Raw genomic sequence first — 17760 nt, 5'->3', positions numbered from 1 at the left:
CCCACTGTTGGAGGGTCAATACTGAGCGTGTGCTCCACTGTTGGAGGGTCAGTACTGAGGGAATGTGGAAATGACGAACTTACAGTGCTGAGGGAGTGCTACACTGTTGGAGGTTCCCTGCTGAGGGAGTGCCGCACTGTCGGAGAGTCTGTGCTGAGAGAATGCTGCACTCTGTTACGGTCAGTGCCGAGGAAGTGTTGTATCGTCAGAGGGTCAGTATTGAGGGAGTGCAACACTGACAGAGGGTCAGTTCTGAGGGCGTTCTGCACTGTCAGATGGTCAGTACTGAGGGAGTGCAGCCCTTACGGAGGGTCGGTGCTGACGGAGTGCGGCACTGTTGGAGGGTCAGTGATGAGGGAATGCTGCAATGACAGGCAGTCAGTACGGGAACGTTCTGCACTGTCAGATGGTCAGTGCTGAGGGAGTGCTGCACTGTCAGAGGTTCTGTGCTGGGAGAATGCTACACTCTGAGACAGTCAGTGCTGAGTGAGTGTTGTGTTGTCAGAGGGTCGGTATTGAGGGAGTGCCGCACTGTCGGATGGTCAGTAATGAGGGAGCGCAGCCCTTATGAATGGTCAGTACTGAAGGACTGCCTCACTGACAGAGGGTCAGTACTGGGGGGGTGCCGCACTGACAGAGGGTCAGTACTGAGGGAGCGCTGCACTATCAGAGGGTCAGTATTGCGGGAATGCTGCACTGACAGGCAGTCAGTACTGAGGGAATGGGCACTGACAGAGGGTCAGTGCTGGGGGAGTGCCGCACTGTCAGAGGTTCTGTGCTGAGAGAATGCTCCACTCTGTGACAGTCAGTGCTGAGTGAGTGTTGTGTTGTCAGAGGGTCGGTATTGAGGGAGTGCCGCACTGTCAGAAGGTCAGTACTGAGGGAGTGCTGCACTGACAGAGGGTCAGTACTGAGGGAGTGCCGCACTGACAGAGGGTCAGTGATTCGTGAACGCCACACTGTCAAAGCGTCAGAACTGCGGGCGTTCGGCACTGTCGGATGGTCAGGACTACAGGTGTTCAGCACTGTACGACCGTCAGTACTGACTGAGTGCCACACTTTCAGAGGGTCAGTGCTGAGGGATTGCCGCACTGTCAGAAGGTCAGTGCTGAGGGACCGCCGCACTGTCGGAGGATCAGAGCTGAGGAAGCGCTGCACTGTCAGAGGGTCAGTCCTGAGGGAGTGATGAAATGATGGAGGTTCAGTGCTGACGGAGAGCTGCACTATCGGAGAGTCAGTGCTGAGGGAGTGCTGCAGTATCGGATGGTCAACGCTGAGACAGTGCTGCACTGTTGGACGGTCAGTACTGAGGGAGCACCGCACTGTTGGAGGGTCAGTACTGAGGGAGTGCCACACTCTCAGAGGGTCAGTCCTGAGGGAGTGATGAAATGACGAAGTTACAGTGCTGAGGGAGTGCTACACTGTCGGAGGATCAGTGCTGAGGTAATGGGCACTGTTGGAGGGTCAGCGCTGAGGAAGCGCCACACTGTCAGAGGGTCAGTTCTGAGGGAGCGCCGCACTGTCGGAGGGTCAGTGCTGAGGGAGTGCCACACTGTCAGAGGGTCAGTCCTGAGGGAGTGATGAAATGACAAAGTTACAGTGCTGAGGGAGTGCTACACTGTCGGAGGGTCAGTGCTGAGGTAATGGGCACTGTTGGAGGGTCAGCGCTGAGGAAGCGCCACACTGTCAGAGGGTCAGTGCTGAGGGAGCGCCGCACTGTCAGAGGGTCAGTCCTGAGGGAGTGATGAAATGACGAAGTTACAGTGCTGAGGGAGTGCTACACTGTCGGAGGGTCAGTGCTGAGGTAATGGGCACTGTTGGAGGGTCAGCGCTGAGGAAGCGCCACACTGTCAGAGGGTCAGTACTGAGGGAGTGCTGCACTGACAGAGGGTCAGTGCTGAGGGAGTGCCGCACTGACAGAGGATCAGTGATTCGTGAACGCCACACTGTCAAAGCATCAGAACTGCGGGCGTTCGGCACTGTCGGATGGTCAGGACTACAGGTGTTCAGCACTGTACGACCGTCAGTACTGAGTGAGTGCCACACTTTCAGAGGGCCAGGACTGAGGGAGAGCCGCACCGTCGGATAGGTCAGTGCTGAGGGAGTGCCGCACTGTCAGAGGTTCAGTCCTGAGGGAGTGATGAAATGACGAAGTTACAGTGCTGAGGGAGTGCTACACTGTCGGAGGGTCAGTGCTGAGGTAATGGGCACTGTTGGAGGGTCAGCGCTGAGGAAGCGCCACACTGTTGGTGGGTCAGTGCTGAGGGAGCGCCGCACTGTCAGAGGGTCAGTATTGCGGGAATGCTGCACTGACAGGCAGTCAGTACTGAGGGAATGGGCACTGACAGAGGGTCAGTACTGAGGGAGTGCCGCACTTATGGAGGGTCAGTTCTGAGGGAGTGAAGAAATGACGGAGGTTCAGTGCTGACGGAGAGCTGCACTATCGGAGGATCAGTACTGAGTGAGTGCTGCAGTGTCGGATGGTCAGCGCTGAGACAGTGCCGCACTGTTGGACGGTCAGTACTGAGGGAGCACCGCACTGTTGGAGGGTAAGTACTGAGGTAGTGCCACACTATCAGAGGGTCAGTCATGAGGGAGGGATGAAATAACGAAGTTACAGTGCTGAGGGAGTGCTACACTGTCGGACGGTCAGTGCTGAGGTAATGGGCACTGTTGGAGGGTCAGTGCTGAGGAAGCGCCACACTGACAGAGGGTCAGTGCTGGGGGAGTGCCGCACTGTCGGAGGTTCTGTGTTGAGAGAATGCTACACTCTGTGACAGTCAGTGCTGAGGGAGTGTTGTGTTGTCAGAGAGTCGGTATTGATGGAGTGCCGCACTGTCAGATGGTCAGTACTGAGGGAGTGCAGCCCTTACGGAGGGTCGGTGCTGACGGAGTGCGGTACTGTTGGAGGGTCAGTGATGAGGGAATGCTGCACTGACAGGCAGTCAGTACTGGGAATGTTCTGCACTGTCAGATGGTCAGTGCTGAGGGAGTGCTGCACTGTCAGAGGGTCAGTCGTGAGGGAGTGCGGAAATGACGAAGTTACAGTGCTGAGGGAGTGCTGCACTGTCGGAGGTTCTGTGCTGAGAGAATGCTACACTCTGAGACAGTCAGTGCTGAGTGAGTGTTGTGTTGTCAGAGGGTCGGTATTGAGGGAGTGCCGCACTGTCGGATGGTCAGTAATGAGGGAGTGCAGCCCTTATGGATGGTCAGTACTGAGGGACTGCCTCACTGACAGAGGGTCAGTACTGGGGGGGTGCTGCACTGACAGAGGGTCAGTACTGAGGGAGCGCTGCACTGTCAGAGGGTCAGTATTGCGGGAATGCTGCACTGACAGGCAGTCAGTACTGAGGGAATGGGCACTGACAGAGGGTCAGTGCTGGGGGAGTGCCGCACTGTCGGAGGTTCTGTGCTGAGAGAATGCTCCACTCTGTGACAGTCCGTGCAGAGGGAGTGTTGTGTTGTCAGAGGGTCGGTATTGATGGAGTGCCGCACCGTCAGAGGGTCAGTGATTCGTGAACGCCACACTGTCAAAGCGTCAGAACTGCGGGCGTTCGGCACTGTCGGATGGTCAGGACTACAGGTGTTCAGCTCTGTACGACCGTCAGTACTGAGTGAGTGCCACACTTTCAGAGGGTCAGGACTGAGGAAGTGCCGCACCGTCAGATAGGTCAGTGCTGAGGGAGTGCCGCACTGTCAGAAGGTCAGTGCTGAGGGACCGCCGCACTGTCGGAGGGTCAGTGCTGAGGGAGTGATGAAGTGACGGAGGTTCAGTGCTGACCGAGAGCTGCACTATCGGAGAGTCAGTACTGAGGGAGTGCTGCAGTGTCGGATGGTCAACGCGGAGACAGTGCTGCACTGTTGGACGGTCAGTACTGAGGGAGCACCGCACTGTTGGAGGGTCAGTACTGAGGGAGTGCCACACTGCCAGAGGGTCAGTCCTGAGGGAGTGATGAAATGACGAAGTTACAGTGCTGAGGGAGTGCTACACTGTCGGAGGGTCAGTGCTGAGGTAATGGGCACTGTTGGAGGGTCAGCGCTGAGGAAGCGCCACACTGTCAGAGGGTCAGTGCTGAGGGAGCGCCGCACTGTCGGAGGGTCAGTACTGAGGGAGTGCTGCACTGACAGAGGATCAGTGATTCGTGAACGCCACACTGTCAAAGCATCAGAACTGCGGGCGTTCGGCACTGTCGGATGGTCAGGACTACAGGTGTTCAGCACTGTACGACCGTCAGTACTGAGTGAGTGCCACACTTTCAGAGGGCCAGGACTGAGGGACCGCCGCACTGTCGGAGGATCAGAGCTGAGGAAGCGCTGCACTGTCAGAGGGTCAGTCCTGAGGAAGTCATGAAATGACGGAGGTTCAGTGCTGACGGAGAGCTGCACTATCGGAGAGTCAGTCCTGAGGGAGTGCTGCAGTGTCAGATGGTCAACGCTGAGACAGTGCCGCACTGTTGGAGGGTCAGTACTGAGGGAGTGCCACACTGTCAGAGGGTCAGTCCTGAGGGAGTGATGAAATGACGACGTTACAGTGCTGAGGGAGTGCTACACTGTTGGAGGGTCAGTGCTGAGGTAATGGGCACTGTTGGAGGGTCAGCGCTGAGGAAGCACCACACTGTTGGAGGGTCAGTGCTGAGGGAGCGCCGCACTGTCGGAGGGTCATGACTGAGGGAGTGCGGAAATGACGAGCTTACAGTGCTGAGGGAGTGCTACACTGTTGGAGGTTCCCTGCTGAGGGAGAGCCGCACTGTCGGAGAGTCTGTGCTGAGAGAATGCTGCGCTGTGTTACGGTCAGTGCCGAGGAAGTGTTGTATTGTCAGAGGGTCAGTATTGAGGGAGTGCAACACTGACAGAGGGTCAGTACTGAGGGAGTTCCGCACTGTCGGATGGTCAGTACTGAGGGAGTGCAGCCCTTACGGAGGGTCAGTGCTGAGGGAGTGCCAAGCTGTTGGAGGGTCAGTACTGAGGGAGTGCCACACTGTTGGAAGGTCAGTATTGAGGGAATGCTGCACTGACAGGCAGTCAGTAATGAGGGAGTGCCGCACTGTCGGATGGTCAGCACTGAGGGATGTAGCCCTTACGGATGGTCAGTACTGAGGGACTGCCTCACTGACAGAGGGTCAGTACTGGGGGAGTGCCGCACTGTCAGAGGGTCAGGACTGAGGGAGCGCCGCACTGTCGGATGCTCAGTACTGAGGGTGTGCCGCACTTTTCGACGGTCAGTACTGGGGGAGTGCCACACTGTCAGAGGGTCAGTACTGAGGGTGTGCCGCACTGTTGGAGGGTCAATACTGAGCGTGTGCTCCACTGTTGGAGGGTCAGTACTGAGGGAATGCGGAAATGACGAACTTACAGTGCTGAGGGAGTGCTACACTGTTGGAGGTTCCCTGCTGAGGGAGTGCCGCACTGTCGGAGAGTCTGTGCTGAGAGAATGCTGCACTCTGTTACGGTCAGTGCCGAGGAAGTGTTGTATCGTCAGAGGGTCAGTATTGAGGGAGTGCAACACTGACAGAGGGTCAGTTCTGAGGGCGTTCTGCACTGTCAGATGGTCAGTACTGAGGGAGTGCAGCCCTTACGGAGGGTCGGTGCTGACGGAGTGCGGCACTGTTGGAGGGTCAGTATTGCGGGAATGCTGCACTGACAGGCAGTCAGTACTGAGGGAATGGGCACTGACAGAGGGTCAGTGCTGGGGGAGTGCTGCACTGTCAGAGTTTCTGTGCTGAGAGAATGCTACACTCTGTGACAGTCAGTGCTGAGGGAGTGTTGTGTTGTCAGAGGGTCAGTATTGATGGAGTGCCGCACTGTCAGAAGGTCAGTACTGAGGGAGTGCTGCACTGACAGAGGGTCAGTACTGAGGGAGTGCCGCACTGACAGAGGGTCAGTGATTCGTGAACGCCACACTGTCAAAGCGTCAGAACTGCGGGCGTTCGGCACTGTCGGATGGTCAGGACTACAGGTGTTCAGCACTGTACGACCGTCAGTACTGAGTGAGTGCCACACTTTCAGAGGGTCAGGACTGAGGGAGTGCCGCATCGTCGGATAGGTCAGTGCTGAGGGAGTGCCGCACTGTCAGAAGGTCAGTGCTGAGGGACCGCCGCACTGTCGGAGGATCAGAGCTGAGGAAGCGCTGCACTGTCAGAGGGTCAGTCCTGAGGGAGTGATGAAGTGACGGAGGTTCAGTGCTGACGGAGAGCTGCACTATCGGAGAGTCAGTGCTGAGGGAGTGCTGCAGTGTCGGATGGTCAACGCTGAGACAGTGCTGCACTGTTGGACAGTCAGTACTGAGGGAGCACCGCACTGTTGGAGGGTCAGTACTGAGGGAGTGCCACACTGTCAGAGGTTCAGTCCTGAGGGAGTGATGAAATGACGAAGTTACAGTGCTGAGGGAGTGCTACACTGTCGGAGGGTCAGTGCTGAGGTAATGGGCACTGTTGGAGGGTCAGCGCTGAGGAAGCGCCACACTGTCAGAGGGTCAGTGCTGAGGGAGCGCCGCACTGTCGGAGGGTCAGTGCTGAGGGAGTGCCGCACTGACAGAGGATCAGTGATTCGTGAACGCCACACTGTCAAAGCATCAGAACTGCGGGCGTTCGGCACTGTCGGATGGTCAGGACTACAGGTGTTCAGCACTGTACGACCGTCAGTACTGAGTGAGTGCCACACTTTCAGAGGGTCAGGATTGAGGGAGTGCCGCACCGTCGGATAGGTCAGTGCTGAGGGAGTGCCGCACTGTCGGAGGATCAGAGCTGAGGAAGCGCTGCACTGTCAGAGGGTCAGTCCTGAGGGAGTGATGAAATGATGGAGGTTCAGTGCTGACGGAGAGCTGCACTATCGGAGAGTCAGTCCTGAGGGAGTGCTGCAGTGTCGGATGGTCAACGCTGAGACAGTGCCGTACTGTTGGGCGGTCAGTGCTGAGGGAGCACCGCACTGCTGGAGGGTCAGCACTGAGGGTGTGCCCCACTTTTGGAGGGTCAATACTGGGGGAGTGCCACACTGTCAGAGGGTCAGCTCTGAGGGTGTGCCCCACTGTCGGAGGGTCAGTACTGAGGGAGTGCGGAAATGACGAGCTTACAGTGCTGAGGGAGTGCTACACTGTCGGAGGGTCAGTGCTGAGGTAATGGGCACTGTTGGAGGGTCAGCGCTGAGGAAGCGCCACACTGTCGGAGGGTCAGTGCTGAGGGAGCGCCGCACTGTCGGAGGGTCAGTGCTGAGGGAATGCTGCACTGTCGGATGCTCAGTACTGAGGGTGTGCTGCACCTTTGGAGGGTCAGTACTGGTGGAGTGCCACACTGTCAGAGAGTCAGTACTGAGGGTGTGCCCCACTGTTGGAGGGTCAGTACTGAGGGAGTGCGGAAATGACGAGCTTACAGTGCTGAGGGAGTGCTACACTATCGGAGGGTCAGTGCTGAGGTAATGGGCACTGTTGGAGGGTCAGCGCTGAGGAAGCGCCACACTGTCGGAGGGTCAGTGCTGAGGGAGTGCTGCACTGTCGGATGCTCAGTACTGAGGGTGTGCCGCACTTTTGGAGGGTCAGTACTGGGGGAGTGCCACACTGTCAGAGAGTCAGTACTGAGGGTGTGCCCCACTATTGGAGGGTCAATACTGGGGGAGTGCCACACTGTCAGAGGGTCAGTACTGAGGGTGTGCCCCACTGTCGGAGGGTCAGTACTGAGGGAGTGCGGAAATGACAAGCTTACAGTGCTGAGGGATTGCTACACTGTTGGAGGTTCCCTGCTGAGGGAAAGCCGCACTGTCGGAGAGTCTGTGCTGACAGAATGCTGCGCTCTGTTACGGTCAGTGCCGAGGAAGTGTTGTATCGTCAGAGGGTCAGTATTGAGGGAGTGCAACACTGACAGAGGGTCAGTACTGAGGGAGTTCCGCACTGTCGCATTGCCAGTACTGAGGGAGTGCAGCCCTTACGGAGGGTCAGTGCTGAGGGAGTGCCACGCTGTTGGAGGGTCAGTACTGAGGGAGTGCCACACTGTTGGAAGGTCAGTATTGAGGGAATGCTGCACTGACAGGCAGTCAGTAATGAGGGAGTGCCGCACTGTCGGATGGTCAGCACTGAGGGATGCAGCCCTTACGGATGGTCAGTACTGAGGGACTGCCTCACTGACAGAGGGTCAGTACTGGGGGAGTGCCGCACTGTCAGAGGGTCAGGACTGAGGGAGCGCCGCACTGTCGGATGCTCAGTACTGAGGGTGTGCCGCACTTTTCGACGGTCAGTACTGGGGGAGTGCCACACTGTCAGAGGGTCAGTACTGAGGGTGTGCCGCACTGTTGGAGGGTCAATACTGAGTGTGTGCTCCACTGTTGGAGGGTCAGTACTGAGGGAATGCGGAAATGACGAACTTACAGTGCTGAGGGAGTGCTACACTGTTGGAGGTTCCCTGCTGAGGGAGTGCCGCACTGTCGGAGAGTCTGTGCTGAGAGAATGCTGCACTCTGTTACGGTCAGTGCCGAGGAAGTGTTGTATCGTCAGAGGGTCAGTATTGAGGGAGTGCAACACTGACAGAGGGTCAGTTCTGAGGGCGTTCTGCACTGTCAGATGGTCAGTACTGAGGGAGTGCAGCCCTTACGGAGGGTCGGTGCTGACGGAGTGCGGCACTGTTGGAGGGTCAGTGATGAGGGAATGCTGCACTGACAGGCAGTCAGTACTGGGAACGTTCTGCACTGTCAGATGGTCAGTGCTGAGGGAGTGCTGCACTGTCAGAGCGTTAGTCCTGAGGGAGTGCGGAAATGACGAAGTTACAGTGCTGAGGGAGTGCTGCACTGTCGGAGTTTCTGTGCTGAGAGAATGCTGCACTCTGAGACAGTCAGTGCTGAGTGAGTGTTGTGTTGTCAGAGGGTCGGTATTGAGGGAGTGCCGCACTGTCGGATGGTCAGTAATGAGTGAGTGCAGCCCTTATGGATGGTCAGTACTGAGGGACTGCCTCACTGACAGAGGGTCAGTCCTGGGGGGGTGCTGCACTGACAGAGGGTCAGTACTGAGGGAGCGCTGCACTGTCAGAGGGTCAGTATTGAGGGAATGCTGCACTGACAGAGGGTCAGTACTGAGGGAATGCTGCACTGACAGAGGGTCAGTACTGAGGGAGGGCCGCACTGACAGAGGGTCAGTGATTCATGAACGCCGCACTGTCAAAGCGTCAGAACTGCGGGCGTTCGGCACTGTTGGACGGCCAGGACTGTAGGTGTTCAGCTCTGTACGACCATCAGTACTGAGTGACTGCCACACTTTCAGAGGGTCAGGACTGAGGGAGTGCCGCATCGTCGGATAGGTCAGTGCTGAGGGAGTGCCGCACTGTCGGAGGTTCAGTGCTGATATAGTGCCACACTGTTGGAGTGTCAGTACTGAGGGAGGTCGGCACTGTCGGAAGGTCAGTACTGAAGGCGCTCCGCGCTGTCGGAGGGTCAGTGCTGAGGGAGTGCTACACTGTTGGAAGGTCAGTACTGAGGGAATGCCGTACTGTCCGACGGTCTGTGCTGAGAGAATGCCTCACTCTATTACGGTCAGCGCTGAGGTAGTGTTGTATTGACTGAGGGTGTGTATTGAGGGAGTGCAACACTGACAGATGGTCAGTACTGAGGTAGTGCCTCACTGACAGAGGGTCTGTCCTGAGAGGCTGCCTCATTGTTGGAGGGTCAGTACTCTGGGAGTGCCGAACCGACAGAGAGTCAGTGATGAGGGAGTGCTGCACCGACAGAGGGTCAGACCTCAGGTAGCGCTGCACTGTTGGAGGGTCAGTACTGAGGGAATGCCGCACTTTCGGAGGGTCAGTGATGAGGGAGTGCCACACTGTCGGAGGGTCAGTGCTGAGGGAGTGCCGCGCTGTCAAATGGTCAGTAATGAGGGAGTGCTACACTGACACAGGGTGAGTGCTGAGGGAGTGCCACACTGTCAGAGAGTTAGTACTGAGGGTGTGTCCCACTGTTGGAGAGTCAATACTGAGGGAGTGCTGCAGTGTTGTGGGGTCACTATTGAGGGAATGCTACACTGACACAGGTTTAGCGCTGAGGGAGCTCCGCACTGTCAGAGGGTCAGTGCTGAGGGAGTGCCTCACTGTCGGATGGTCAATACTGAGTGAGAGCTGCACTGTCAGAGGGTCAGTATTGAGGTAGTGCCGCACTGTCGGAGGGTCAGTGCTGAGGGAGTGCTGCACTGTCGGAGGGTCAGTGCTGAGGGGGTGGGCACTGTCGGAGGGTCAGTGCTGAGGTAGTGCCGCACTGTCGGAGGGTCAGTGCTGAGGGAGTGGGCACTGTTGGAGGGTCAGTGCTGAGGGAGTGCCACACTGTCGGAAGGTCAGTACTGAAGGAGAGCTGCACTGTCAGAAGGTCAGTATTGAGGTAGTGCCGCACTGTCGGAGGGTCAGTGCTGAGGTAGTGCCGCACTGTCAGAGGGTCAGTGCTGAGGGAGTGGGCACTGTCGGAGGGTCAGTGCTGAGGGAGTGGGCACTGACAGAGGGTCAGTACTGAGGCAGTGCTGCACTGACAGAGGGTCAGTACTGAGGGAGTGCTAAACTGGCAGAGGGTCAGTGATGAGGGAGTGCCACACTGTCAAAGGGTCAGTATTGACGGAGTGCTACTCTGTCAGAGGATTAGTTCTGAGGGAGTGCCATTTTAACCCAGGGTCAGTACTGAGGTAGTGCCGCACTGTCGGATGGTCAGTGCTGAGGGTGTGCCTCACTGACAGAGAGTCTGTCCTGAGAGACTGCCTCATTGTTGGAGGTTCAGTGCTGGGAGAGTGCCGCACCGACAGAGGGTCAGTGATGAGGGAGTGCTGCATTGTCAGAGGATTGGTGCTGAGGGAGTGCCACTCTAACAGAGGGTCAGTACTGAGAGACTGCCTCATTTTTGGAGGGTCAGTACTGAGTGATTGCCGCACTGTCGGTGGGTCAGTACTGAGGAAGTGCCGCACTGACAGATGGTCAGTGCTGAGGGAGTGCTACACTGTCGGAGGGTCAGTACTGAGGGATGCCTCATTGTTGGAGGGTCAGTACTGAGGGAGCTCCGCACTGTCAGACAGTCAGTGCGGAGGGAGTGCTGTGCAGTGAGGGAGTCAGGGCTGAGGGAGCGCCGCTTTGTCGGAGGGTCAGTACTGAGGGAGTGCCACACTGTTGGAAGGTCAGTACCGAGGGAGTGCCGCACTGACAGAGAGTCCGCTCTGAGGGAGTGCCACTCTAATGGAGCGTCACCACTGAGAGAGTGCCCCACTGTTGGAGGGTCAGTGCTGAGAGAGTGCTGCACTCTGTTACGGTCGGTGCTGAGGAAGTGATGTGTTGTCAGAGGGTCAGTATTGAGGGAGTGCTACACTGACTGAGGGTCAGTGCTGACGGAGTGTTGTATTGTCAGAGAGTCAGTGCTGAGGGAGTGCAACACTGACAGTGTGTCAGTGCTGAGGGAGTGCCGCACTGTCGGATGGTCAATACTGAGGGAGTGCTGCAGTGTCGGGGGGTCAGTATTGAAGGAATGCTACACTGACACAGGTTTAGTGCTGAGGGAGCGCTGCACTGACACAGGGTCAGTTATGAGGGAGCGCCACACTGTCGGATGGTCAATACTGAGGAGAGCTTCACTGTCAGAGGGTCAGTATTGAGGGAGCGCCGCACTGTCGGAGGGTCAGTGCTGAGCAAGTGGCACTGTTGGAGGGTCAGTGCTGAGGGAGTGCCACACTGTCGGAAGGTCAGTGCTGAGGGAGAGCTGCACTGACAGAGGGTCAGTATTGAGGGAATGCTACACTGACACAGAGTCAGTGCTGACGGAGTGCCACACTAACAGAGGGTCAGTGCTGAGGGAGAGCCGCACTGTCGGATGGTCAGTACTGAGGGCAGGCTGCACTGACAGAGGATCAGTACTGAGGGAGTGCTACTCTGTCAGAGGATTAGTGCTGAGGGAGTGCCATTCTAACCCAGGGTCAGTACTGAGGTAGTGCCGCACTGTCGGATGGTCAGTGTTGAGGGGGTGCTGCAGTGTCGGATGATCAGTACTGAGGGAGTGCCTCATTGTTGGAGGGTCAGTACTGAGGGAGCTCTGCACTGTTGGACAGTCAGTGTGGAGGGAGTGCTGTGCAGTGAGAGAGTCAGTGCTGAGGGAGTGCTGCACTGTTGGAGCATCAGTACTGAGGGACTGCCGCGCTGACAGAGGGTCAGTGATGAGCGAGCGCCGCTTTGTTGGAGGGTCAGTACTGAGGGTGCACTACACTTTTGGAGGGTCAGTGCTAAGGGAGTGCCACACTGTTGGAAGGTCAGTACTGAGGGAGTGGGCACATTCAGAGGGTCAGTGCTGAGGGATTGTTGCTTTGTCAGAGGTATTGCTGTTTTCATGGAATCTGACGCTGTGGATCTCATAGTTTGCTGGAATAAGTTCAATCAATCCCAAGCCACTGATTGGATGAACAGTACTTTTCTTCCTCGTGTCAGGCTGATCATTAGCCAAGAACCAATATCAACAAATTATCTCACCAACATCATCAGGACATCTTAAGAGTTGTTGTGGTGCAGTGGTAGCATCCCTACCTCTGAGCCAGCAAGCCCACATTCAAGTCCCACCTGCTCCAGGGGTATGGCATAGCATCGTTAAACAGGTTGATTCGGGAAGCCAATAAGCCATAAGGCTTTGGAAATCTGCCGTGACGAAAAGCAGTGTCTAAATGCAATTTTTAAAAAATATATATAATCTCCCACCTTACCCACATTCCGGCAGTGACTGCACTTCTCATTGGCTGGAAAGCTCTTTGGTCATGGAGAGGCGCCACAGAAATGTAATTTTTGCTTTAACATCACATGCCAAACTTGCCAGGCCAAGTACCTGCTCAATCTTTTGATGCTGGAGCGGGGGAGTATACAAACCGCGACTTGCAGCCGCGAATGTACGGCACATGACTCAAAACATATGGCTTTTCTCAAAGGCCAGCTTCCCACATGGAAGGAGACTGCGAGCAGGGTCGTTCGAGTCCCGGGACCTGACTGTATGTGAATTTCAACTCTTTTATCTCCTTTCAGAAATTGATGGGATTTTTTTTGTTTAGATGCACATTTTATTTAGGGGGGAAAAGACTTTTTGCTGGGCCATCAAATGGTGATCCAGCTCAAACCCTTCATCCTTCCCAACTTAAATAAGGAGGACTTTTGAGGATCAGAGTGGAGCTCATCTGGAGTGCAGACTTTTTGGAGAGAGCGACTGTTATCTCGGCGCTATGATGTGTCAAGGGACAGGACCACGGGGCTGAGAGGAGATTTCAACGGGACTTGAGCCTTTATTTGTTTGCTAACGTTTGGCTGATTGAACGCTCCAAGAGCTTGTGAGCCAAGACTATCTCTTGCAGAAGAGGAAGGGGATACCTTCAGCAGGGACATTGTGAATATCCCAGACCTCAATATGAAAGCCCCTCAGAGGAGCCCTGGCAGGGCAGAACAGATGCTAGGAGCCATGGCAGATATGTTGACATCTTTTGCTTTACCCAACCAGCAGTGGGTAGGTGATCATTTCAATTGCAAGCCCCAGTCGCACGCAAAGGGCTGAACAGCGGTTGCCAACACCCTCCAGTATTACATCTGGAAGTCTCCCGGATTTAAAGGGGCCACTCCCGGCGCTTGTTGCGAATAAATGTCAGGCATAAAATATCACGGGATTGAAGTTTCTTGCCACTACCCCAACCCCCACTTCCCCTTCTCCCCAACACCCCCGCCCCCAACCACCAAATTATTTCAGCACTTTTATGGATTTGATTGGCAGGGGGAAAGGATATTCATCCAGACAATGGGGAGGCAGAATATGATGAGACCTCCAAGAATCACAGTTGGCAACCCTCGGGTTTACTGGTCACTAGGCGAACGCGCTTGACGACGTGGCATGTGAAGGTGACGACTGGCACTGGACCTGCCCGTGCTTCTCCCCCAGGTGAAATAGCCCTTGGCTGCCCTCTGTCTCCACAGAGTGCCCAGACCACGGGAGCTAAGCCCAACAAGTGAGAGGGCCGCCGGGGGCGGGCGGTGGGGTGGTGGCGGTGTGGTTAATTGAGGGTACGACCCAGGAAGTGTGCACAGATATAAAGCAGCATGGCCTTTGTAAAATCTGCTCTGCGTGGGTTTCATGCAGAGAGGAATGTTGCCCAGTTGTATGGGAGTTATGTCTGCCTTTGGCAGTTTGAAGTACTGTGGGAAAGCCGACCCTGAAAGCTTAGCTGTGTCGCTCCACCGGCCATTTGCTATAGCTACATCAAATAGTCTTCTCGATAACAAATTCGCTGGGTGATCTGGGAGACAGAGGTTGGCGGGGGGAGGGGGGTGGTGATGAGGGGGCACACGGTTTTGATTTGCCCCTTCAGATCAGAATCCATCAGCCTGCCATCCAGATGCGGCCAAACTAAACAATTCCGATCACAGACTGCCAACCACTCACTGGCCTTTACGTCCTCTGATACTGTGGCAATACTGTGCTGCTCGTTATTCTCCACGTTTCTCATCATTGACTCAAAACTAGCTGGCAAAGTATCCGTTTCCAACAATAGGGTAGAGATGGCAATGTACCCAAATTTGGAAGGGACTGTGTAACTGGATTCAAATAGTTTGATGGAGGGTTAGGTGGCATTACAGAAATGTAGGAAGTGTTTGTGATCTTGGTACTTTTGAACACCGAACCTACCGAAATGTCAACTGTTGCTCCGCTTTTTTTCCTACAACGATTAAAAACATTGTTAAGCTTGGGAAGATGTGAACAGAATTGTCGTTCTAATTCCATCCCGGCCACTTGTGTATCCTTGATTTTAATTGCCCCCCCCCCCCCCCCCGCTCCTGACCGCCTCGATTAGTGGTCGTGTTCATATGCTGGAATTCCCTACCTGTGCTTCTCTGCCTTGTTCTCCTCCTTTAAATCCCTCCTCAAACCCTACGTCTTTGGCCAAGCTTCAGCCCTCTGATCGAAAACATGCGGCGCAGTGTAATACGTTTTCAGTCGCTCCAGCGAAACACTTCGGGGCCATTTTTTTAAGTTGAGCTGCATTAAAGGTGCTACGCAAATGCAGACAATTATTGTAGTGGCGGTGCTGACTAGATCTTTTGTATAAAATCCTTGGAAAGACTCTAAGTAGAGTGTGGTACGGTGTTACAGTGAATTTCAAACCTGGTGTACGTTATCAGAATAGCATTCCCTTTGCGATGGTTGTGAAGAAGGGTCTAGGCCCGAAAAGCCAGCCTTCCTGCTCCTCTGATGCTGCTTGGCCTGCTGTGTTCATCCAGCTCCACACCTTGTTATCTCTCTTCCCTTTTGCGATGGCTGTGAGGGTGTTCCACCAATTGCCTTTCAATCGCGCCTTAATGCCCTTAGGTGCTGCTTCACAAATGAAAAATCGAAACCGAGCCATCGAGATAGAGATAGTAGGAACTGCAGATGCTGGAGAATCCAAGATAATAAAGTGTGAGGCTGGATGAACACAGCAGCCCCAGCAGCATCTCAGGAGCACAAAAGCTGACGTTTCGGGCCGAGACCCTTCATCAGAGAGGGGGATGGGGGGAGGGAACTGGAATAAATAGGGAGAGAGGGGGAGGCGGACCGAAGATGGAGAGTAAAGAAGATAGGTGGAGAGGAGAGTATAGGTGGGGAGGTAGGGAGGGGAGGTCAGTCCGAGGAGGACAGACAGGTCGAAGTAGTTCTTTTTTTCACAGAGAAATTCCAGAGCGCCAGGCCTTGACAGCTGAAGGCATGGTTGCGCATGGTGCACTGATTAAAATCAGGGATGTTTCAGAGACCAGAATTGGGAAAAAAATTGCAGAACTCATTAATCCAGTTCCCAGTGGAAGTGAACTCTGTAAATATTCCTGATGTGACACTGGGTAATAAGTTTCCCAAATTGCTCCAATGTTACCACACTTTTGACAAAAGATCATAAGCCTCAAACCCCAGAATTTCTCAGCAGACTGGCAGCAGGCCAGAAACTACACTTGACTCTCAAAAACTGCAGTCATAGTCATACTCACCAACCATCCTCCCTGAAGGAATACAATGAGATTGTACAAGGTTAAAAATCACACAACGTCATGTTATAGTCCAACAGGTTTATTTGAAGACACAAGTTTTTGGAATCTCACCCCTTCTTCAGGTGACACTGGCACCTCCACATCATGTCAACATTGTGTGACATTGAAAAGTGTTATTGGTGTTGGAGTTGACATGCTGTTGAGGCTGGGGGAACTGAGGTATGCTATGGGGATGGTCTTGACAGACCATCAAGATGAGGAGGGCTTAACGCCTACTATTAGGAAGTGTTGGGTTCACTAGGTCTAAACCAACAGGATTTAATAGCAGCATTAACTGATTTATTTGAGAAAAGCAATCCCTATGGCAATACATTGACCAATCAGAGTCTGGATGCCTGCTTTGAATTCAAGTGAAGGTCTGACAGTCAACTGATTCTTGGCGCATTCTCCATGGCACTGGCTCTACTAGTCCAAGTCCACTCGCTAACCAATCAACAGCACTGTCTCATGCAGTATAAATTGTCCTTCTGTTTGAGATTGGTATTCTTGCAATTCTGTCCTGATGAGGGCAAAATAAAATACTTCAACATTCCACTGTTTTTATTCATCAGATCATCAGTGACGTTGGCACCTCGCTCCTTTGAAACAAGTGGCTGAGAGGGCAGAGAGGTAGGGCCTCAGTTTAACACTGCACTTGAAAAGTGGTGCCCTCAGCAATACAACACTCCCTTTGTGCTGCAACTGCAACTCTCGGCCAAGTTGAAGTGTTCAATTCTCTACAGCAGGACTCTAACACACGACCTTCTGTGCCAGAGGCAACAGTGATACTGTGGCTGATACAATTTGAAGAGATCGCCCTGTGGTGGTGAAGGGCCGACAGTTAATGCGTAAGGCAGGGATTAGACTAACATTGGTGTTTGACCATGCTTTGGGACCATTCACAGATCTGTGCCTCCAGTGACGAGGGGGGAATTGCTGCAAATAACAGGGAATGCTTTGTGAGAAATCATGGGCAAACAGCCAATAACTTTCCAGCCATCCCAAGTAATTTTGATTTTCCACAGCACATTCCATGAGAATGCAGCTCCCTTTGGGCAGTGTGGAATCTGATGTATAATCATTGGATAGTTTATCCTGAGTGCTTCCAAAAACAAACTACAAGGGTTTTGGGTGATGCATTAGTTTAGCAATTTTTTTCAGGTCTGACTGGTGAGTGCTAGATCTATGGTGTTTTTCGTCCCTAATTGCCCAGAGGGCATTTAAGGGTCAACCACATTGCATGGGTCTGGAGGCACATGTAGGCTGGATCAGGTAAGGACAGCAGTTTCCTTCCCTTGTGAACCAGATGGTTTTTCCCAACAATGAATTCATGGTTATCATTCGACACTTAAATTCCATTATTTTAAAAAACTGAATTCAAATTCCACCATTTACCATAGCAGAATTCAAATGCAGAAATTTATCTGGGACCCTGGATTAACAGTTCAGCGATAATACCACTGGGCCATCATCTCCCCAGTTGAGCAGTAACAATAGAACCATGAAATGTTTTGTTTTCAATTTCATTTCTGTAGCTACTTTAATGACAGCAGGATGTACCAAAGCTCTTTGCAGCCAATAAACTGTATTGGAAGTGATGACGCTGCTGTAATGTAGGAAGCACGGCAGCTAATTTATGCACAGCTATCTCCCAAAAACAGCAATATGATAATGACTAGGCGAAACAACACCTTGAATTTTTACTGCGTGTTAATGTAGAAAACCATCACAGAGGCAGAATGAAACTTGGGAC

The 17760-nt window shown here is 54.0% G+C and overlaps 1 protein-coding gene and 1 long non-coding RNA gene across 5 annotated transcripts in view; one reads left to right on the top strand and one right to left on the bottom strand.

The window, feature by feature from the left end:
- LOC125448357 (uncharacterized) overlaps positions 1 to 15475 on the bottom strand; it is a 31930-nt gene extending 16455 nt beyond the window's left edge. Inside the window, exons 1-2 of the long non-coding RNA XR_007246691.2 lie at positions 14834 to 15475; positions 12510 to 12617 (exon numbers count right to left, since the gene is read on the bottom strand). This is a non-coding gene — a long non-coding RNA (uncharacterized LOC125448357). The remainder of the gene's footprint in view (positions 1 to 12509; positions 12618 to 14833) is intronic.
- The window catches only part of LOC125448355 (rho guanine nucleotide exchange factor 25-like), a 418447-nt gene continuing 413599 nt past the window's right edge, over positions 12913 to 17760 (top strand). For 3 of the 4 annotated variants that reach the window (XM_048523634.2, XM_048523635.2, XM_048523632.2), the window contains exon 1: positions 12922 to 13467. In XM_048523634.2, the coding sequence (XP_048379591.1) occupies positions 13372 to 13467 (96 nt within the window). In that variant the 5' untranslated portion in view covers positions 12922 to 13371. Of the gene's footprint in view, positions 13468 to 17760 lie in introns of all 4 variants that reach the window. The other variant, XM_059643473.1, reaches the window with a different exon arrangement.

This window comes from Stegostoma tigrinum, chromosome X, assembly GCF_030684315.1.
Source record: "Stegostoma tigrinum isolate sSteTig4 chromosome X, sSteTig4.hap1, whole genome shotgun sequence".
NCBI lineage: Eukaryota > Metazoa > Chordata > Chondrichthyes > Orectolobiformes > Stegostomatidae > Stegostoma > Stegostoma tigrinum.
Note: the sequence above shows the minus strand (reverse complement) of the source record. Positions and strands in the feature narration are given on the sequence as shown.